Source organism: Schistocerca serialis, chromosome 5, assembly GCF_023864345.2.
Source record: "Schistocerca serialis cubense isolate TAMUIC-IGC-003099 chromosome 5, iqSchSeri2.2, whole genome shotgun sequence".
Classification (NCBI taxonomy): Eukaryota; Metazoa; Arthropoda; class Insecta; order Orthoptera; family Acrididae; genus Schistocerca; species Schistocerca serialis.
In genome coordinates, this window is record NC_064642.1 from 577,294,721 (window position 1) to 577,317,394 (window position 22,674).

Consider the following 22,674-nt stretch of genomic DNA (forward strand, 5'->3'; position numbering starts at 1 on the left):
TGTATGGTTATTTCATGCAGGACAATGGAAGATCACGCCTCACCAATACTTTTATAATAGCAGTACAAAGTGTTTTTGATGATGATGGTTTACTGCCCTCTTCATTCTCTGGATCTAACTTCATGTGATTTTTATCTTTGGGAAATTTTAAAAGACATGGTGTATGCAACCAATCTCCACATTCTCAAAGAATTGGAAGATGGGGTTCGGCTAGTATTTTCCCAGATTTTGGCAGCCAAAATTCGTCAAGTGTTTGCTAATGTGTTCAGGAGATGTCAGACTGTTCTTACCCAGAGGGACATTTTGAGCACCTGCTGTACATTATGTTAATCAAACGGCAATATTCTTTATGCTTAACCAAGGGGAAGTGCGCGCGCATCTGACTACCGACAGATTAGTGTCGGAGAATCGGGCACGGCGGCGGTGGCAGCAGCCAGAGGCCTTGCTGCATGACACGCAAACATCTTTTGTGAGGCACCGTCTGTATATAAACAGTTCCGTTTATGTACATAAAATTAATAATATGCATAAGATTGTGTTTGCAAAATAAATAGTGCATGCATGCAAAGACTTATCTATACACTTGATGTTCTGTTGCATTCCAATTGTGTGCAGTTGAATGTTCTGCGTAAAGTACAAGCCATGTAATATGACAAAGTACATGGGCATCTTATGCAAAGTCCAAAAGCTGGTATAGTGTGGACACATTTAACGTGGACATTTTGTGCAGCGGATGTTTTAAACTATAGTTGCCTTAAGTACTGTTAGAGGTTGGGTCTGAACTAACTCGTATACGACACGGCCATCAGGAAGCAATTGCGCTATAACCATTACTGAATGCTATGTGTTATGCATTGCTCATTGTTTTGTTTTCTTACTTTGTATTGAGTGAAGAGACCAAACCTGTATCATGTAGCTTGATTACGACCCTCACAAGCCAGAAGGAATCAGTGATCCCTGTAACCATGTGTCAGTTCTGTTTTCGCAGAAAAGGTTGTAGGCTGGCAGCCCTGCAAAAGGGAGGCAGGGCTGCTTTCGCCACACCACTCCTCTCTTTTGCTAATGGTTATAGTTTGTTTATATTGGCATCCAACTGTCAGTATATGGTGTATACCCACTGCACTATAGTGACCGGAAAACGAAACCTGACAACGTATTTCGACCATACTGAAATTCTTTGCCTAACGTGCGAATAGTTATTTTTGTTTCTACGTCTATGGTAAATATGCCTTGTCAGTTCTATCTGTAGTGTTATCAAGTGTGGTCCACGCAGCTATTAATGCCCATGAAAGTTTGAAATTGATATTCTGCTTATTTTGTATTTATTGAATTGGGTAGGAAAAGAAGAATAATGTAAAGAAACACCTTAGAGAAGCACTATGCTCACCGGTGGAGATATGCAGCTGTTTCTCATCAGAAACAATCATTTGTTGAAAGCATAAGTAGAACCAAAGAATAAAACGAGCAAAGACAATTTTGGAAAAGAAAGTGATTTTTTTGCAAGGACAAACATTCCACACACAAAGCTCGCAAATCGCTACTTTTATAAAAAGTCGATTTCAAAGCACTAAGGCTTCTTTTCAGGGACATCGCATGACAGTCTTTTAAATTTGTACATCTGACCATTTACAAACAAAGAAATAGATTTGAGTGTTGCCAAAAATAGATACAGCATTTCCTTGTCCCTACTAATAAGGAAGTACTGAATTGAAATGAGGGGGAAAATAGAAATTTGTAGCACAGCTTGACTAAAAGAGGGGATTGGTTGGTAGGACACACCGTAAGGCAGCAAGAAATAGTCAGTTTGGTAGTGGAGGGAATTGTGGAGGATAAGACTTGTAGAGGGAGACCTAGGCATAAATATAGTGAGAAGATTCAAATGCATTTCGTTTGTGAGAGTTATGCAAACATGATGAGGCTTGTACAGAATAGACCAGTTTGGAGAACTGCATCAGTCGTTGGACTGAAGACAAACCCAGTCAGAGGCACATAGTATGAAATAATTACTAGTATTTCACTTGAACGTATTATGAAAACATTGTTATCTCTCAAAGTAAGGATTTATTCCTTTTTTGCTAACTAATGCACTCAATATTGTCCTTCCTCTTCTTTAGTTTTTTGAGTGATTCACTAAAGTAGAACAATGTATTAAGTCTTCTATACCATAATCTATGTAAGGTAGAAAAGTCGGTAACGTCTGATAACAGACTTGAGATTTCCCATTGTATCATAGCAAGTAGAAGAGTGTGTGCCGACTCGCCTAGTTAACCAGCTCTGTGGTGTGGCGTCAGTTGCCAAGCTTGTGACCCAAAGATAACATCCTATTGTGGCAGTCGCAACACATGAACATGGTTCATGAACAGTATCTTATGTAATGAACTGAAAAATTTGTGGGTTTCATTAACATAACTCAGTGAACATCAAATGCCCGCTAGTTTAGATTAGTTTCCTGGCAGACTTCAACATTTTTTTTTAGGTTTTGTTGACTCACTACTATGTAATCTTGTAGCATATTTTCCCCTCAAGAATGTTGTGTTGTTGGCTACTGAGTTACTAGACAATGCAGAGCTAATCTTAACTTGCTTTCATTGACATGCCATCAGATCCAACTGAATTCAAGTTAATTTGTGACAAATTTTCAGTTTTCTGAATTCAGGGCAATTATCCTGTTGATCAGTTCATTGATAAAAGTTATGAGTGACACACAAGGCATTAAGAAATACAATTATAAAACCACAAAAACTATTTCTTACACATTTTATTACATGAGTGTTGTCTGAAAATGTCCATATTCTTCTGATTTCGTCAATTGGATTCAATAGAGAACATGTTGCTTTTTATGCCACCAATTTGAAGATACCACCAGACCTTTTTATTTGGTTGACTGTCATCAGAAGTGGATGCAATAATTCTTGTTCTGGTTTGCTCGAGCTGGATAATCACTTGAATCAGTGTCTGCAACATGACATCACCAGAAGCTACGTTGTGACTTGAATACACTGCGAAAGTTGAATCGTGATATGGAGCAAAAGAGCATGCTTTGAAAGTTTACTCTTACAGTTTTCTGGAGTATATTTCCCTAAATTAACAGAATCATCAAGTTTCAGCTAAGTGTAACTGAACTGCAGGATTTCTTGGAACTTATTTTCGTGAAAAATCAGCACACCTATGTGTTTATTTTTCATCTTGTAATAATTCCCAATTGCTTGCACAGAATGTGTATTAATTACATATGTGTATTTTATACCATTTAATAAGATTCTGAGTCAAAAACACACACATTAACATATTGTAGTCTTCTATAACACTGATGAGCCCAAACATTATGACCACCTGCTTATTAGCTTGTTTGTCCATCTTTGGAATGAAATACATCACTGATTCTGTGTATCAGAGTTCCAACGCTTTGTTGGTAGGTTTGTGTAGGTATGTGGCATTAGATGTATGTGCACAGGTCATTTAATTTGTGTAAATAACAGACTGCTGATATGCACACGATTTGATGACACTCGATTGTGACCCAGATGGGTTCCATAGGATTTACATCAGGAGAATTTGGTGACTACACTATAATGCTCCTCAAAGTACTGTTGCACGGTTCTGGTTCTGAGACATGGAAAGTTACACTGCTGAAAGATAACACTGCCATTGGGAAAGAAATCAAGTATAAAGGGAAGCAGGTGGTTCGCAGCAGTCAGCATGTCTTAGATTACTACCACGGGTCCCATGCAAGTGCAGGAGAATGTCTCCCATAGCAGTAATACTGCTCCCACCAGTCTGTGTCTGTGGCGCACTGCATATTTCAAGCTGCTGTTCACCTCAGTGACAGTGTTTGTGGAGACAACCATCAAACTAGTGTAGAAAGAATGTGATTCACCCAAATGTCTGACACATTTCCATTGATCGACATTCAAATCCTGATGATCCTGTGCCCACTGCAATCATAATTGGCAATGTCATTGGGTCATCGTGTGAACATGTAGGGGTGGCCTGCTGAGATGCTCCATGTTCAACAATGTACAATGTATGATGAACGGTGTGCTCTCAATCAGTTGAGTGTGCACTAGCATTGTGCTCTTTTGGGAGAAATGCCACAGATCACCATCTATCCTACTTTACAGAGCAGACAAGCCTCTGAGCCCCATATTCTGTGAAGAGTCATAGACTTCAAACCATTTAGCACCTAGTGGAAGTTTCACTGTCCTACATCTTTCCGTAGATACTCACAGCAGTACAGTAGCACATGAACTTTCTGTCAGCTTCACCGTTTTTGAGATAATCATTCACAGGCTCTGCATAATAATGAAGTTCCCTTTGTCAGAGTCACTTATTTCAATGGATTTCCCCATTTGCATCCCCCTTTTTTGCTAATGTGATGTTGTGTCCGTGTCTGCCCCACTTACGTACTTTTGTTACGGTGTGACATGCCCGTAACACTGACAGGCAGCATCCAATGTTGCAGTGGGCAGTGGTCATAATGGTTTGGCTTATCAGTGTATTTATCAGTTACCATTTCCTTCATATTGTGTCAACTATGATTCTTACTGAGTTTAGGATGATATAGATTTTAAAAGTTCTCATTGAGTTGTCTTACTCCTTTAATCTGCGGGCTGCTTTCACAGTAGGTTTATTTTGGCATTCTCAGTTTATTACGTAATCACTCAATTTCCAGTTTCTTACACTTCTGTGTTGTTTTTACTGAAACTACTACTGCATTTGGCATTGATTAATTCTGGATATTTTCATCAATTGAAGAAATAGCGGCACATACCACAACTTTTTCTGGTTTACAGTATTCTGGACTACAACTTTTCTTTGTGAGTGTTTTACTTCCATTTTCTTTTGTGTAATATTTTAAATAGATGTTACGGTCAAAGGAAATAGCTGGGGAAACAGATCCAGCTTTTAGAGACAGTCTTTTTGTCCTCTAATTTCACCTTGTGTGGTGCCAACAATAAAGTTTTATAAAGAAGTTCCTCTACGAAACATGAGCCACACACTAGCTGATTTTGAGTCAGGTCCGTATTTTGGAGGAACTGCTCTCAGTGATTTTAAAAATTATTCTCCATTTTTTTAGATATCTGAAACATATTTGTCTTTACTTTCTCTTTAACCTGATCTGTTTGCTGGGACTAACGTGTGAACTTTTTTCCCTCCTCTTCTCATTTAAGTGAATAAAAGCCCGAACACCACTTTATAACAGCAGACTGCAACTCTTCAGCATTTCCCACACAACACCATAAGCAAACTGATAAAATACACAATCCTATACAGCAATGAACTGTGTCAAGTCTCGAATGACAGTGCTGCTCACAGTTCGCTGGCGTGCCACCCATCATATGCTAGCTGTGCTAACGCGTGGGGAGTCAGCATACTTTCTCTTCTACTCACAATTGTTGTATTGTACAGTGATGGTGTGTGTGTGTGTGTGTGTGTGTGTGTGTGTGTGTGTGTGTGTGTCACAGTCGTGTACCTACTTGTTCTCTCAAGTAAGTTGCCCATTTTCAGAAACGTTCGACAAATAATAATAGTCTTTTGTTTTCTTTTCAGGAAAAAATGGCTTCTGATGCAGACTTAAAAGTCAGCAGTCCAGTTGAAACTATAGAGTCTTTAACGAAAGAGGCAGAAGCACTGAAAGCAAAGCTTGAAGAAGAAAGACAGAAGCTGAATGACGTAGCATGTAAAATCTTACATTTCAAATAGTATTAATTTTTGTAAATGAAAAATTTCTTAACATACAAGTAAATAATGAAAAAAATGATTTCTGATGGGGAAAATATCCGTATGTAAGTTCCCCATTATTACCTGCACATTACCACATCACTACTCTGAAAATATCCAACTGCTGTCACAAAGTCTAATCATTCTGACTAAAATGATCTTGCAGAATTCACCCCACTGATCAGTCTGGTATTGCTGCACAGTACAGCCTTTTTATTTGCAAGTACTCCATTGTATTTCTAATTTTAACGATTGCAATTTGAGTATATTTACAATTCATGAAAAGCACTACTGATAATTATCCAACTAGATTGAAGTTGCGTACTATTACTTCCAGTATTTTGAGTATTCCAAATTCAACACCCAGACACTTATAATTGTGCGCTTTTGTATATTGCAGTAAAGAATTTTGAATTTTTTGTATGTTGCAGTAAAGTCAGTAGAATAATGCAGAACCTCATACATCAGAAACATTAGGAAAAGTGGAATCGTAAGCTACACAGAGAAAAATGGACTTGAAAGTGGGAATCATTTCTCGAAATGCATTTTGGAAAACGTAAATAATAAAGAGGAATTACCCAGGGAAATTGATGGAGGTGATGTACTCGTACAGACAAACAAATGATTAGAATTTCAGATAAATTGGATAATTTCTTCAAGAGAAAGTGTCTGGAGGAGCCCAGGACAGCAGTGGGCTACCAGCCTGACTGTCTCCCGCTATATGGCCTGACAACCAAGAGTAATGATCTGGGATGCCATTCCTTTTAGTAGCAAGACCTCTTTGGTTGTCATCCAAGGCACCCTTGCAGCACAGCAGTACATTCACGATAGTCTGTGCTCTATTTTTTTGTCCTTCATGGCAAGCTGTTCCGGGCTTACACTTGAGCAAGCTAATGTCTGCCCACACCCTATGAGAGTTTCTACTGCTTGTCTTCATGCTTGTCAAACCTTGCCTTGGCTAGCGGGATTGCCAGATCTCAATTGACAACATTTGGAGAATTATGGGCAAGGCCCTTCAACCAGCTCTGGATTATGACGATCTAACATGCCATTTAGATAGAATTTGGTGTAGTATTCCTCAGAAGGACATCCAACAACTCTGTCAATCAGTGCCAAACCAAATAACTTCTTGCATCAGGGCCAGAAGTGGGCCAATGTTGTATTGGCTTGATCAATTTGTGAAGCTTTTTCTTGTTAATAAATCTTCCATTTTTTTCTGAAATTGTTACAGTTTGTTTGTCTGTACATGCACATTACATCTATCACTTTCCATCCCATTTGGATGATTCCTTCATGGTACATTATTTATGTAAATAGTGTGTCTTATTCAACATTAGAAAATCATTACTATTTTAACAAATCATTGCAGAGATATGAATCCACTGATTATACATATCTGTTAAAAAAGATTAGTAGTACATTTAGATGAAAATATTACAAAAGACATCATTAAAATGGGCATATTATTCATTAAGCCTACAGCTGATTTATGCTGTGAAAACAAGAGAGTAGTAACTCAGAAGAAATGGAAATAATATTTATTGGACATCAATTCCACCATATGAATGTCTTTAAATTAATGTGATTGCTGTAATGACAGCAATCACTATATGTGTCTGTACTAGTTGAGTGTCCAAATGAAGGTAAAGATTACATTTGTTGCATGTGCTGTCATTAGATTTGCTCTCAAAGATGAAGCACTACAGTCGTAGAGCATCTAGCGCAGTCTTGCACTCAGTAAAAACTTGAAAAAATTCCTTTAAACAATTGAAAACGTCATTCACTTCACATTCTAACATGCAGGAATTTTGAATCGCTTCTCTTAACAAAGGATTTACACAAATACACACCAAGTTGCACTACAGTATTTAAATTGAGGAACCTACAGTTACATAATGCACTAGTTCTCTCTAAATATATCTGTAATGTGAGGTTAAGACCAGTGACTCAAGTTGTGTGAAGTACGCAGTAGCTTAGTACAGTATTTGGAAAATATAATTCCTGTACACTCCCCTAAGATTGACATTATGTTGCATCCAGCTATTTGTAGATGATCATACCGTATTGTTATATGAGCTTGGAAAAGTCACCCAGAACCCCAGGTCAAGGGAGACTTACTTAATGAGATGAGAAGGAAAGATCGAGTGTTGAGGACTGCAACAGATGAGACTTGAAAACCTGAGAGCTTACTGACAAAATGTCTTGCACTGTAACATGCTGGTGGTCATACAAATGTAGAAGGTCAAACAGTGCTTATGTAACAGCTGGTACACAACATGGGTCATTTCATAGGTGGTTCTCCCTTTGGCAGTGCGTGTTATTCCAGTTAACATGTTCGCTGCACCTGATACTTAGAAGTGTTTCCGCGATCAATACACCAGTGCAGCTGACGCTTTTAAGTGGTGTGTTCGCTAGCTGAGTACTCGGTTTAGTTTGTTTGGCTGTGCACTCATGTTAGTATAAGCAACCTATGAAATATCACATAAAATTTTCCAGTCTGTAGTTGTGTGCTTTTGTCTTTAGTTGTCTGTGTTATGCACTGTTTGCAATGGTGGCGAATCAACTAATATCGGGGCCTTCTAACCCAAAAAAGAGTAGGAAGAGTGAATAATATACTGACCATGAGTTACTGAGTGTGTGAGAAGATAGTGGTGTTGAGTTCAGAGGAGACGAACCAGAGGAGGGTGGCTGTAATTTGGAGACTACAGAAACATACGATAGTGATGACAGTGTGGAAGCAGAACTGTCGAATATGTTTAGTGAACGATACCGATGACAAGGATGTGGAAATCGCCGACAACAAAGAACCCGCGCTCGCAGAAGCAAGCAAACCAGGTGCGACTTGGCATGAAGAACCACATGGGATGCAGTATCATCCATTTACAAAAGCAGAATATTTGCAGATAAATCCTGCTGGCAACATGCCAATGGGTTTCTTTAGGCTACTGGTTACAGATGACATACTGCAACTCATAGTTGATGAAATGAATGGAAACGCACACAATATGTTTGCGAGCGAAAATACGAAAGAGGGCTCTAGGATTTGTAATTGGAAACCTGTATTTATAGGAGATATACTAGTCTTCCTGGGTATTTCATTACATATGGTTAATGTCAAATATGCCAGATTACAAGACTACTGGAAGAAAGACCTGCCATTCTAAAATAGAGGAATAGCGATGAGTATGGGGAGAGACAGATATTTGCTCATCTTACGCTCACTGCATTTTGCAAAAAATCCAGAGTCAGGAGAACTGAAACCAGATGATTGACTATATAAAGTACGCCCTATATTGAATTATTTTAACAACAGAATGTGTCAGGTGTATTATCCAGGTAGGGATCTATCTTTAGATGAATCAATGATCCTTTGAGGAGATGACTGTCATTTAGGTGATGTATGAAGAACAAAAGGAAAAAATATGGCATCAAATTGTACATGCTAAATAATCCAGACGGTTTTGTAAATAAATGTGCTAAGTACATGGGGATGCGTGGTGAAAAGGGGGGAAAAGGGCATGCTGAAAAGATAGTATTACATTGTTGGAAGAGAAGCAGCATGTTGACCACCACATTCACATGTACAATTTTTACAACAGCTTTGCTTTAGCTAAAACCTGTTGAATGCAAAAACACATTGCACCAGGACACTAAGGGTTAGGAAAAATATCCATAAAGACGTATGCGAAAAACTGGGGAAAGGAGACGCTATTGCACAATATTTGGATGGCGTAATGATCGGCAAATGGAAGGATAGACGAGAGGTCTCCTATATTTCCACAGAATATCCTAATACAGTGGGACATGTGCCAAATGCATGCCAGCAAATAGTCTCAAAACCGCTGCCAATTATCAAATATAATAGTTGTATGTCTGGAACTGATAGGCAGGACCAGATTTTGTCGTATTATTTATGTGAACGAAAGACTATCCGCTGGCCAAAGGAACTATTCTTCCATGTAGGTGACATGCTAATGTTCAATTCACATGATCTGTATAATAAATACTCAGGGCATAAAATGACATTATATGATTATAGAATACAAATAATAAAGAGTGTATTCCACCAATGGATGTTACAAAAGGTGTGTGTAACAAATGTTGTAAAGACACATGCGTGCAAAAGCAGGACACAACAGAAGGGGAGAAGCAAGTTATGAGGAAGTGATGTACAATGTGTGTGGAACAGGGCAAGTGTACAGATACACCATACGTGTGCATAACGTGTCCAAACAAACTTGGATTCTGTTTGAACTGCTGCACAATTACACATCCTTAATGTAATGGGATGTCGTATCTTCTGAGGAAGATCTATTCATGTTTGATTTGTAAAGTGTTTGTATTAGTTTTATTTGATCGCCAAGTAAAATGTTGTTACATTGATTGCTCAGAACATGAGGTTTCTGTGCAGTATGTGGACTTATTTGTGGTTTGCTAGGTTTACTATAAAACCATCACCTCTACACCTTCCAAATTTTTTTTTTAAATATATAGGATTGGGTTTCCATAGCACCACATTGCAGATGAGTCCTGTTTCTTTTTCTCCGTTTGATAAATCTTTTGGTGTTTTCAGACGCTAATTCTTTCTCAATGGAGCAGATTTATTGCTTGTTTGAATTGCATTTTCTTTCCAGTTTGCAATAAATCAGAGGCATTGTTAGAATTGTTTGCAGTAAATGCATATGACACTTATAAGTGTCAGACAGCATGTGGCATTTATCACATGATTGGCATGCAGCTGAAGCGTACTTGTGTTTCTGTATCTAGCACCACGCCTTGCGCAAACTTTATATTCGCTGTCAATATTACATACATGCACAACATGAACTTAAGGTTTTGCAGGATTATGATTTCAGCTCTCAGATCATGTGTGCTTACAAGTGTCCGCCTAGAGCGTTTGCGGCCCGCTCTGGTGACTGCAGCGAACGTGTTAAAGAGGTGGTGGTAGGAGGATGCATAGGGAAAGTCTTACAATCAAGACGGTTACAGGGGTAGGAGCCAATGGGTAGAGAAGTAGGTGCAAGGAGGAGCATAGGTTATGGCCAGGATATTGCGGAGATTGGTGGAAGGGGGAGGGTGATAAAAAGATATTCTAGGTGTGGTGGGAAAAATGTCTGGTTGAATGGACCTCATTTCAGGGTGTGATTTTAGCAAGTCGTAGCCTTTTTGAAGCAGCTGATTAATACAGGATAATACTGAATGATGAGAGATATGCTCCTAAGCAGTTTTTTGGAGTGATTAAAAGTACCAGAATTGAATGCGATGGCCCTGGAAATTGCTTCAGAACTAGGTTGTTGGGGTAATTACATCCTGTGAAGGCTGTGGTGATAATTGTGGTGTGCTGCTGTAAAGTGTCTGCATCTGAGCAAATGTGTTTGCCTTGAGTGACGAGTCTGTATTTGAGGGAATGTTTGATATGGGAAGGATGGCAACTGTAAAAATGTAAGAACAGTACTTTCTTTAGTAGGTTTAATGTGAACCGAAGCCTGTAGCTTACCCTTGTCTTTTCTACTACTTTCATATGAATTTTTCTACATTTTTCCAATTTTGTTTCTTGCTTGTCTTCCTTTTTTCTCATTTTTTCCACTTCTGCTTCGTTTTTGCTAATCCCACTATCTCCAATACTCCAAACCCTTCTCTCTTTGCATGATGAATCCCATCATATTTTATTTTCAGTTCTCTAGAAAATGTGCTTTTTCAATATCAAAACTAAGGACCCAAATTCTATTTCTTGAAACCTGCTTGCTCCTGGGAGTTACACTCAAATGCCTAACATTGAAAAATCCCCATTTCTGGACATAATCATAATCTACAACAGTCCCTTTTATTGTTTCAAATACAACATCCTCTTACTCTTACACGACTAATTTGTGACCTATATGCCTCATCCAATCCAACTATCTCCTACAAAATACTGCAATTATCTTCCCCCCCCCCCTCCCTCCCCCCCCTACTGTGTTTTCTAGGATGGTAATATTTGCCAAGCTAACTTCAGACTGCAACAACAGACCAAACGTCACCTCAAAAAGCTATCCTACATTCTCCAAAATACCTTAACAGTGGTGTTTCCCTTCCTGTCCCTCTCCAGCTCCCTAAACAGCCAGACCATCAACCACCAGACTTGGCCAATCTTCTTTAACATCCATCAACCTTAACCACTGCCTCTCAGAGCAATGGTGACTCGTGATCACAAGAACCAGCCACATCATTACAGTGTTGTCAACCTCTCATCTAAGATACTCCCCCCTCCTGAATTATCTGTATTATGGAAGGGCCTCACTTTCAGCCCTAGACCTCCATTTGATCATGCTGCTGTGGTGAAGGGATGACTTTCCTTCACACATAATGTCAACTGGAAATATCACTTCGCAACCCAATCCCAAAACCTTTCCAACAACAAACCTGACATTGAACCCTACATTGAACAGTACTGAACATGATCCCAACTTGATCCATTACCACTACCACAAAATCACCTCTTACAAGCCTTCCAAGAATTCCTAATGTCCAGCATTGCTTCACAATCATTCGTCAGGTCCCTTCAACGTGACCCAAACTTGTCCTCTGCAGAGCTCCAGGCCTCTTGTCCCGCAAAAAACGATGACTTCATCATTATCCTTCCAGCATATAAGGGATCTACCACTGTGGTATTTGACCAACAGGAGTATATAAACAAGAGTCTTCGCCAGCTTCTAATGTGTCTATGTATAGCATCTGCTATCGAGGTCAACAACACCTACAACCTACAGTACCAAGATTTCTCTCCTATATTAAAGGACCCACCAATTCCTAGGTTGTCAGAAATCTGTGCCCATCCTGCTCCCACTACACACCATCCTTATCACCATTGACGCCATCTCACTAGGTGGCAACATCCTTCATATACATCGTATAGGCTACTCACCAGGTATTTTACCTTTGTTGAGCCAAATACAAGCAGATTAGAAGCATGGTAAACTTTGGCTTATTCATAAAATGACATAAATATTCTTGTTACAGGTTTGAGTTGAGATCTCTCAAATAGAAGTTGTACGGTCGCTGGAAAAAGAAATAGGTTGCTGGTCTGAAAGGACGCATATATGATACAAGGCCACTTATAAAATGATATATAATGGCCATTGTGCTTCATCAGTTATCTTCGTGCTGACTGTTGCGAAATATTACTATACAAATACAAATTTTTTATGATAGAATCAAATGGGTTCAGTGTCATTTTAAATAAAACACCGATACTTTTGATGACTTACATTATCACTTAAATAATTGTACAGTGTCTGGTAGATTATATTAAGAAGTTCCTCTCCAAACGCTGACAGACAGAATAATAATAATAATAATAATAATAATAATTCAAAGTTTTTGTCTTTTGTTTTAGAAATAAAAATTATCTGAGATATTGTCTCTTACACCTATCATGTGTATATGATTAATTCTTTGTCACTATTCAGTATATTTATTTCATACAGAATTTTGTTTTCCCTTAAAAAATGGGAGCTAGGATGGCTCCTCCCCGTCCCAACCTTTTCATGGGCCAATTGGAGGTGGCTTTCCAAGGATGCATAAGCCTTCAGCCCCTGATTTGGTTTAAATACATTGACATCATCTTTGCCACATGGATTCAATGCAAGGCTGACATGTGAAAATTTTTGGAACCTGTAAATACATTCTTCCAATAAAATTTCACTTGGCCATATTCCGGATTCCGTGCCACTTTCCTTGATGTTGACCCAATTCTCACTGATGGCCGGCTATGCACTTCTGGTTATATTAAGCCTACTAACAAATAACTGTACTTACATTTTGACAGTTGTCATCCTTTACATATCAAATGTTTCCTCTCACACCAACTTGACATTTTGAGGCAAACATACTTGATCAGATGCAGCAATACACCACCATTCTCAACCTTCACTAGATGTAATTACCCCAAGAATCTAATTCCAAAGCAGATTTCCACAGTCATCACATCTGATCCTGGTATTGCTGGTCCCTCCATGTCATTCATTTTTATTCTTGTCTTGAATGTATTGATCAGCTATTTCAACAGGGCTATGACTTCCTAAAAGCACGCCCTGGAATGAGGTCCATTTTACCTACAACAGCTAGCATAGCTATTCTTTAACCTCCCCCCCCCCCCCTCCTGCCCCCCCCCCCCCCACACACCTCTGGCCTCTCCCAATCTCCACACTATCCTGGTCATACCCAATGCTCCTTCTTGCACCCATTTCCCTATCCTATGGCTTCTATCCTTGTGTCTCTCCCCTCTGTAAAACTTGCCTTACGCACCCTCCTAGCACCACCTATACCATCCCTGTAACTTGCAAAATACACACTATCAAAGAGAGAACCACTTGTGAAATGACATGTGCCATGTACCAGCTGTTATGTAAACACTGTTCAGCCTTTTACATTGGTGTGACTGCCATCAAGTTACCAGTCAGAATGAATGGACGTAGACAGAGAGTTGAATTAGTGAACATGGATGGAGAGTTTACATTGGCAACATACAGTATCCTCTTGTAGATCATGCTCTACAACATGACTGTTGTGTTCTCAGTACCTGTTTCACTACATGAGCCATCTGGATTCATTCCTCAGATGCTAGCTTTTCAGAACTCTGCATGTGAACTGGCATTACATGTCCTTGCTTGTCGCCACTCACCTGGCCTTAATTTACATTAATTTCTTCAGTCTCAGCATTTTTTCTCAATAATTATTCCTTTCTTCACTCCCTTTTAGCTTTCTGTATCTTTTATTTTCTGACATTTGAATTTTTCCTCCCCTGCACCCCTCCCCCACCACTACCACATACAATGCGCTTAGCATTTGTCTCTTATTACCTCTTGCACGACATTTTGTCAGTCTATGGCTTGCATATTACTGGCAAAGACCCCAAAAATCTGTCTTTCCTTCTCATACCGTCTGGTAAGTCTCTCTTGTTCCAGTGTTCTGAGAAACTTTTCCAAATTCTTCCAATTTACTAAACCGTTTTAGTCTTTTTCCTTCATCCCTCTTCCTTCCCCATCATCCCTTCTGCTAGAAAGAGTCACTGGCTCAAAAAGGTAGAAAATTTTCTTGACCTTTATTTGTGTGTGTTCTCCTGCTGCCAGTTGGTGAGTAGATTTTTTATCTGTTCTGTTAAATTTTATTGCAAGAGGTAGTGTTTTTAATTTATTTGTCAAGAAGTCTATTTGTCTTCCAGTTTAAAATTTTGTCAAGGTTTAGGCCCAAGATGTCCACATGGCTTATTTTTGTCTTCAATTGATTATTGTGAGCTATTTTTACATGACACATTTCTGATCATTTAGAGACAAACTCCATTATCTGTGCCTTTGTGACATTCGCTTTTAGTACATTTTCATGGAATCAAGATTCAGGCGTTCCTAGAACATTTTGTACTGTGTCAGAAAAACTGGTCTCCCAGAAATCTTTTAATGATTTGTCCTACAGATACTTATTTACTTCATGTACCACGTTCTCTTATGCATGATGTAACAATATTTTTCTAGCATTGATAGTAAATTTCACTGCAACATTTTTTGTGTCTTTTTTGGCATTAATAGCTTTTACTCACATTCCATTTAGTGTCAACTGTCGCTGAAAGACTGGAGGTGATAAATTATCTCAACATCAAACCTCGACGTTTGCTCAAAGGGCATCAAGCAAAGGTCCTGTGTTCAGACTGGTCACCAGATAAGCGTCACATTGTCTCATCTTCTCAGGTAAAACTTATAAATGACTTGAAGTGTGAACTTTGCTGTGTGTGTGTGTGTGTGTGTGTGTGTGTGTGTGTGTGTGTGCGTGTGTGTGTGTGTGTGTGTTAAATGACTTGTACCTTTGGAATAGCTGCCATTTGTGTCCCTTTTGACTGTAGTAAATAAAGTGATGCACAATTTTACAGTGGGAAAAACCATAAACATCATCCATGATTGGATGGCTTACTTCCAAGTCTTCTTAGGTTGTGGACTGTTTGATGCTGAGGATATATTCTTGTACACATGTGTTTACTAACCTTAGGCAGGATTACTACGATAATCAAACAATGAGAACAACAGCAATTCTGTAATTGCTGACACTAGAAAACACTCAAAAAGAGATAATATGAAAAGGAGAAATTGCTTCTCACCATATAGTGGAAATATGGAGTTACCAACAGGAACATCAGAAAGACTGCTAAACAACAAAGCTTTCAGCCAAAAGGCCTTATTCTGACAGTGGGAACTACAGGATGGAATAATGACAAAATTATGAAAAGGATAGTTGCTACACACCATGTAGTGGAGATGTCGAGTCGCAGATAGCCACAACAAAAAGACTGTCAGACAAAGTTTTTGGCCAAACATGTCTTCATTAGAATAGACAACACACGCACACACACACACACACACACGACCACAGGCTCTGGCTGCCGAGGCCAGACTGTGAGCAGCAGCCCATAGTAGGAGAAGCAAATGGGTGATAAGGTAGATAAGGAGGAGGCTGGGGTGGGGAGGGGGAGGGATAGCAGGTTAGGAGTGGAGGATTGTAAAGTGCTGTTTGTGGGAGCATGCAGGGACGAGATTGGGAGGGGGTAGGGCAACTAAGTGCAATCAGGAGGTTAAATGGAGGAGGAGGCAGGGGGCAGTGGAAAAGGAGAGAAGATGGCATGGGATGTGAAGCAGTCATTGAAATGAAGAGTGTTGTGTTGGACAGCTTGCTCAGCAACTGGGTGGTCCAGCTGTTTCTTGGCCAGTTTGTTGGCAGCCATTCATTTAGACAGACAGCTTGTTGGTTGTCATGCCTGCAGAGAAAGCAGCACAGTGGCTGCAGCTTAGCTTTTAGATCACATGTCCGGTTTCATAGGTACCCTGACTTTGATGGGGTTGGCAATGCTTGTGACTGGACTGGAGGAGGTGGTGTAGGTGGGAGGATGTATGGGGTAGGTCTTGCATCTCGGTCTATTACAGGGACGTTTGCCATTGGGCAAGGGTTGGGAGCAGGAGTTGTGTAGCAATGGACAAGGATATTGTGTAGGTTTGGTAGGTGGTGGAAAACCACTGTGGGGGGAGGGATGGGAAGTATATTGTGTAGGACATCCCTCATTTCAATGCACAAAGAGACATCAAAACACTTGCGGAGAATGTGATTCAGTAGCTCCAGTCCCGGGTGGTTCTGAGTCATGAGGGGAATGCTCCTCTGTGGCCAGTTGGTGGGACTTTTGGAGATGGTGGGACTTTAGGAGATGGTGGGTGACTGGAGAGGGAACACATGGGAGATCTGTTTTTGTATGAAGTTGGTAGGATAATTACAGTCTGTGAATGTCTCAGTGAGAACCTTGCTTTTGAGAGGGACTGATTCTCACTTTAAGATGTGATGGCTGCAGGTGGCTAGGCTGTATGGTAGGGATTTCTTGGTATGGAATGGGTGGCAGCTGTTGAAGTGGAGGTATTGTTGGTGATTGGTAGGCTTGATATGGACAGAGGTACTGATGTAGTCATCCTTGAGAAACAGGTCAACATCAAGATAGGTGGTTTATTGGCTAAGGGAGGACCAGGTCAAGTGACGGGAGAAATGTGGATAGGGTGTCCTCACACGCTATCCAGATCATGAAGACATCATCACTGAATCCAAACCAGATGATGGGTTTGGGATTCTGGGTGGTAAGAAAGGATTCCTCTAGACAGCTCATAGCCATATCTCGGATTTTTTTGTAGGTTATACCTTCAAAGTGTAAATAATTGTGGGCGAGGATACAGTCAGTCATAGTGACTAGGAATGAGGTTATAGGCTTCGAATCCATCATTGGGAAAGGTAACGTTCAATAGCAGTAAGGCCATGGGCATTAGGGATGTTAGTGTAAACTGAAGTGGCATCAATAGTGATGAGCAGGGCACCAGGTGGTAAAGGAGCAGGAACTGTGGAGAGTTGGTGGAGAAAATGGTTGGTATCTGTAATACAGGAGTGTAGGTTGTGGGTAATGGGCTGAAGTTGTTGGTCTGGGAGAGCAGAGTTTCTCTCTGTGGGGGCACAGTAACTATCCACAATGGGGAGTCCTGTTTGGTTGGGTTTATAGACCCCAAATGGCCTTGCCATCAAATTACCCATCTTCAGCTGCAACCTCTCCTTTCACAATGACCTCTATCTGTTCAGATTCTGCCAGTCCTTAATCCTCATCAACAAAGTCCTGCAAAATCATGACAGTCAGGCCCAAACCTCGTTGTAATACCTTCCTCCATCTGTAAAATTCTCCTGCTATGCAATCTCAAATTCCTGGCTCCCTTATTGCACATAGAAACTCTTGCCCTCCAGGAACTAGAGCACCATGCATAATGCCACCTCAAAAAGCTCTCCACCCTGTTCTCTTCCTACTCCCTACTTGGACTACCACTATCCACCACCTCCACCTCTACTACAACCTCCAAACCTCCCCCACATCCCATCACACCTGAAAAACTCTGCCTTGCAGAGCCACTACATTTATCCCATTCTCAAAAACTTACTCCCACCACACTATTGAATCCAGAACATATACAGACCTGAAAAACAGTCATGAACCTTTCCTCAAAAAGCCTCAGCCCCACAGAAATAGTTCTTTCCGAAGGCCTCACCTTTTGCTCCACTGCCAAATTAAATCTTGCAGAACTTGTTAAAGACCTCTCCGTCTTCTGGTCCCTACAGTGGAAGCACTTTGTCGTCACCAACTCTACCAGTCAGACTCGACCAAAGACCAATGTTGAATCCTGCCTGACTCGTTTCACTCATCTATCCAAATGTGATCCTTCACTGCCTCCAGATCACCCCCTGTTAACTTTCCTGAATTTGTTGACCTCAAATCTTGCATTACCATCATTCTCCAAATCCCTCAACATGCAAGCCAACCATACATCTGCAGAAAGAACTGCAACCCACCACGTAAAAACTTATCCTGCCCTTATAATCTTACCTGCTGACAAAGGCTCCACTACTGTTGTTTTGAACTACAGGATTGCCTATCAGGAGAACTGCCAGCTGTCAGATTCATCCACCTACAAACCCTGCCACAGTGACCCCATTCCACAAATGCAGCAGGATCTCCAGTTTCTCCTCGAATCCTTAGGCCTATCGCAGAACCTTTCTCCGGAGTCCATCTCTCTCCTTGCTCTTACCACTCCCCACACTCCTAAGATTCATAGACCCATTGTGGCCGATTACTGTGCGTAACTCTCTTAGACCCACACATTGAACCTATTACCCACAACCTCCCCTCCTATATAAAAGATACCAGTTCAACCACTAACTCTCCACAGTTTCTGCTCCTGCTAACATCCCAAATGCCCATGGACTTGCCGCTATTCAACACTACCTTTCCCAATGCCTGATGGATTCCAAATCTTCAACATCCTTTCTAGTCACCATGACTGAATATATCCTCACCCGCAATTACTTCTCCTCTGAAGGCATCACCTACAACAAATCAAGGGTATGGCCATGGACACCTGCATGGCACGAACCTATGCTAACCTATTCAAAGGCTGTCTAGACTACCCAGAATGCCAAACCTCTCACCTGGTTCAGATTCACTGAAGACATCTTCCTGATCTGGATCAAGGGTGAGAACATTCTGTCCACATTCCTCCAGATCCTCAACACCTTCTTCCCCATTAACTTCACCTGATCCTCTCAACCCAACAAGCCGCCTTCCTCGATGTTGACCTCCACCTCAAAGATGGCTGAATCAGTACCTCTTTCCATACCAAACCTACCAACCATTAGCAGTACCTCCACTTCAACATCTGCCACCCATTCCATACCAAGAGATTGTGTGTATCACACCTCTGTGCAGGGAGAATAAACATCATTAGGTGAAAGAATACCTGGATGAGTCCCTTCCGTATGGCCTTGCTACCCATGTCCATCGCATCTGTAGTGATGAGAAGTCTCTCTTGAAATACACCAAGGGTCTCACTGAGGCATTCACAGACTGTAATTATTCTCGAAATCTTGTACAAAAGCAAATCTCGCATGCTTTTATCTCTCCAGTCACCCACTATAACCCAAAATCCCACCGACTGGCCACAGACGAACATTCCCCTTGGGACTCAGTACCACCCGGAACTGGAGAAACTGAATCAGATTCTCTGCCAGGGTTTTCACTACCTCTCGTTGTACCCTGAAATGAGGGATGGCCTACCCAATATCCTTCCCACCCCTCCCACAGTGGTATTCTGCCACCCACCGAACCTACAAAGTATCCTTGTCCATCATCCCTACGCAACCCCTGCTCCCAACCCCTTTGTCCCATGGCTCATATCCCTGTAATAGACATAGATGCAAGACCTGACCCAAACATCCTCCCACCCCAACCTACTCCAGTCCAGTCACAAACTTCATCCATCCTATCAAATGCAGGGCTACCTGTGAAACCAGTCAAGTGATCTACAAGCTAAGCTGCAATCACTGTGCTGCATTCTATGTGGGCATGACAACAAGCTGTCTGTCCGCATGAATGGCCACCAACAAACTGTGGCCAAGAAACAGCTGTACCATCCAGTTACTGAGCACACTGTCCAACATCATGCGCTTCATTTCAATGACTGCTTCACAGCCTGTGCCATCTAGGTCCTTCCCACCAACACCAGATTTTCTGAATTACGCTCATTGGTCATTGTCCTTACCCATCTACCCCTTCCCTGTACCCATTCCAGCACTACACAACCATCTATTCCACCAACACACCCACAGTCTTTGTACTTATCTTCTTTTCTTCTTCCCCCTCTGTCTAACCTCCCGACCACACCTAGCTGCCCTACTGTCTCCTCACCTCATGCCTGTGTGCTACCACAAGCAGCACTTTACTGTCCCTCACCCCATGCCTGTGTGCTACCACAAGCAGCACTTTACTGTCCCTCACCCCTACTATGCTATCCCTCCCCCTCTCCCAGCCTCCTCTTCCTCCTCACTGCGTAACTGATTCTCTCATCATGTGCTGCTGTTCACAGTCTGGCCTTGGCAGCCAGAGACAGAGAGAGAGAGAGAGAGAGAGAGAGAGAGAGAGAGTGTTTGTGTGTGTGTGTGTGTGTGTGTGTGTGTGTGTGTGTGTGTGTGAGAGAGAGTGTGTGAGAGAGAGAGAGAGAGAGAGAGAGAGATCTACTTCAGAAGAAGGCCTTTTGGCTGAAAGCTTACTTACTTGTTTAGCAGTCGTTTTATTGTGCCTGTTTGTCATTCAACATGTCCTATATATGATAAGTAGCAGTCTATCCTTTTCATAATAAGATCATTGTTTCACATTGGATTTTTATTGTTTGACAAGAGAGACAAAATTCATCTGAAAAACAATGTTATTGTATCTGCCTTAAGAAGACTACAGGTCTGTGTTTGTCCACTGCTTTAGATTGTTGATCTGCTGTTTCATATTGTATATCCACTCTTTCAGAATTTTTAATCCACTTTTCCCTATCACATTGGATGTCATGAAACCTTATTGGTATTTTGACAATATTATGAAAAGAATAGTTGCTTCTTACCACATAGCGGAGATGCTGATAGCACAACAGACTGTCAATCAGTGCTGTTTTCCGTTATTAGCATTTTGTATGAAATATAACTTTATAGTGTAACCTTTTGCATTCCTATTCTTTTAACTGTTGCATATCTACTTTATTCATTAGTTTTCTTTTCATGAATGTAACTACGGCTGTCATCTGACTTTCTACTGCTGGTCATATCACTGGCACTACTTAATTTACCATGAATACATAAGACTAAGTTTATAGCTGAACTTCTAAACATCACAAAGAAATATTACTATTTTTCATTCTGCTTTGTTCTGATATGATGTTTCTGTGCCTACTTAGCAATTCCACTATCATTCAGTCTTTTCTCCAACCTTGTGCTTCCTGATTTGCTTGAAGTCAGTGTTACTCGATTCTATCTCCTAAATGTATATCTAAGCCTTCATATTCTTGACTGCGAGTAGTTTGATACATAAATATCTATACTCCATGCATTTTCCTATATTTAAAAATAATGATGTCTTTTAAGTAACTGATGTGGTAATCCTAGTGTTAAAAGATGCAGTGAACTTGTCGAACATTGTAACGTATTAAGACCTACCATTTCGAGAACATAAATGGCAGGCAGACAATAATGAGAGAACATTGTGCACAGTAGTTCCATACCCAGGAATGTATTTTATGTTCCTTATGGCATCTTTCAATTATCAAATAAGCTACAATTCCCTCCTAATATGAAAAGTGAGAAGAGAACAGTGAACATAGCTTTAGCACTGAATAGTGAAATGTGCTATAATTTTCTGGTGTAGTTCTACTTTGTGATAACAGCTTTTAAAGTTGCATCAATAATGAATCAATATTAACATTTGATGCTGAAGAGTAGTATTTTCCTTACTGGTTTGTGAGACATAAACAACTGATGATTAGGTGACTGACATTCAAATGAGGAAACAGGGATCAACATATTGGTGCAGTTAAAATGTCTGTCTCTGAGCAAAGTGAGTGAATTGGCATATTGGATGAGGCACTGTACTAAAATCTGAAAGGAACATGTTCAAATCTGTCTGAGGTTCTAGATTTAAGTTCACTATGATTACCCCTCATCAGTTAAGGCAAGTGACAGGATGCTTCCTTTTATAATGGCCTGGTTAATTTCCTTACCCATCCTTGACCAGTCCTAACTTGTGCTCTTTCATTAATGACCTTGTCACTGATGGGAAGTTAAATTCTAATCTTCTTGATGAGTTTTCTGTGATATGACAGGTAGACTCAAATTAAGAGTTTCTTTCTTAGCTTTCAGTTATCCCAGAACATTATGCCATTAGACTTTAATGGGTGGAGTTATATAAAAATTTCTAAACACATTCATTGTGGAAGAGCAAATATATTTTTGTTGATTCTCATCCTCGAAACAGGTGGAATCCTCTCTTTCTGGACTCTTTGAGTGAACTGCCCCTCATTCATAAAATTTGCGAACCTATTC

General features: G+C 40.5%; 1 protein-coding gene across 3 annotated transcripts in view; it reads left to right on the forward strand.

Annotated features, from left to right (window-relative positions):
• LOC126480661 (guanine nucleotide-binding protein subunit beta-5) overlaps positions 1–22,674 on the forward strand; it is a 167,062-nt gene that overhangs the window by 57,024 nt on the left and 87,364 nt on the right. For all 3 annotated transcript variants that reach the window (XM_050103886.1, XM_050103884.1, XM_050103885.1), the window contains 2 exons: positions 5,551–5,680; positions 15,307–15,443. In XM_050103886.1, coding sequence (XP_049959843.1) covers positions 5,557–5,680; positions 15,307–15,443 — 261 coding nt within the window. In that variant the 5' untranslated portion in view covers positions 5,551–5,556. The remainder of the gene's footprint in view (positions 1–5,550; positions 5,681–15,306; positions 15,444–22,674) is intronic.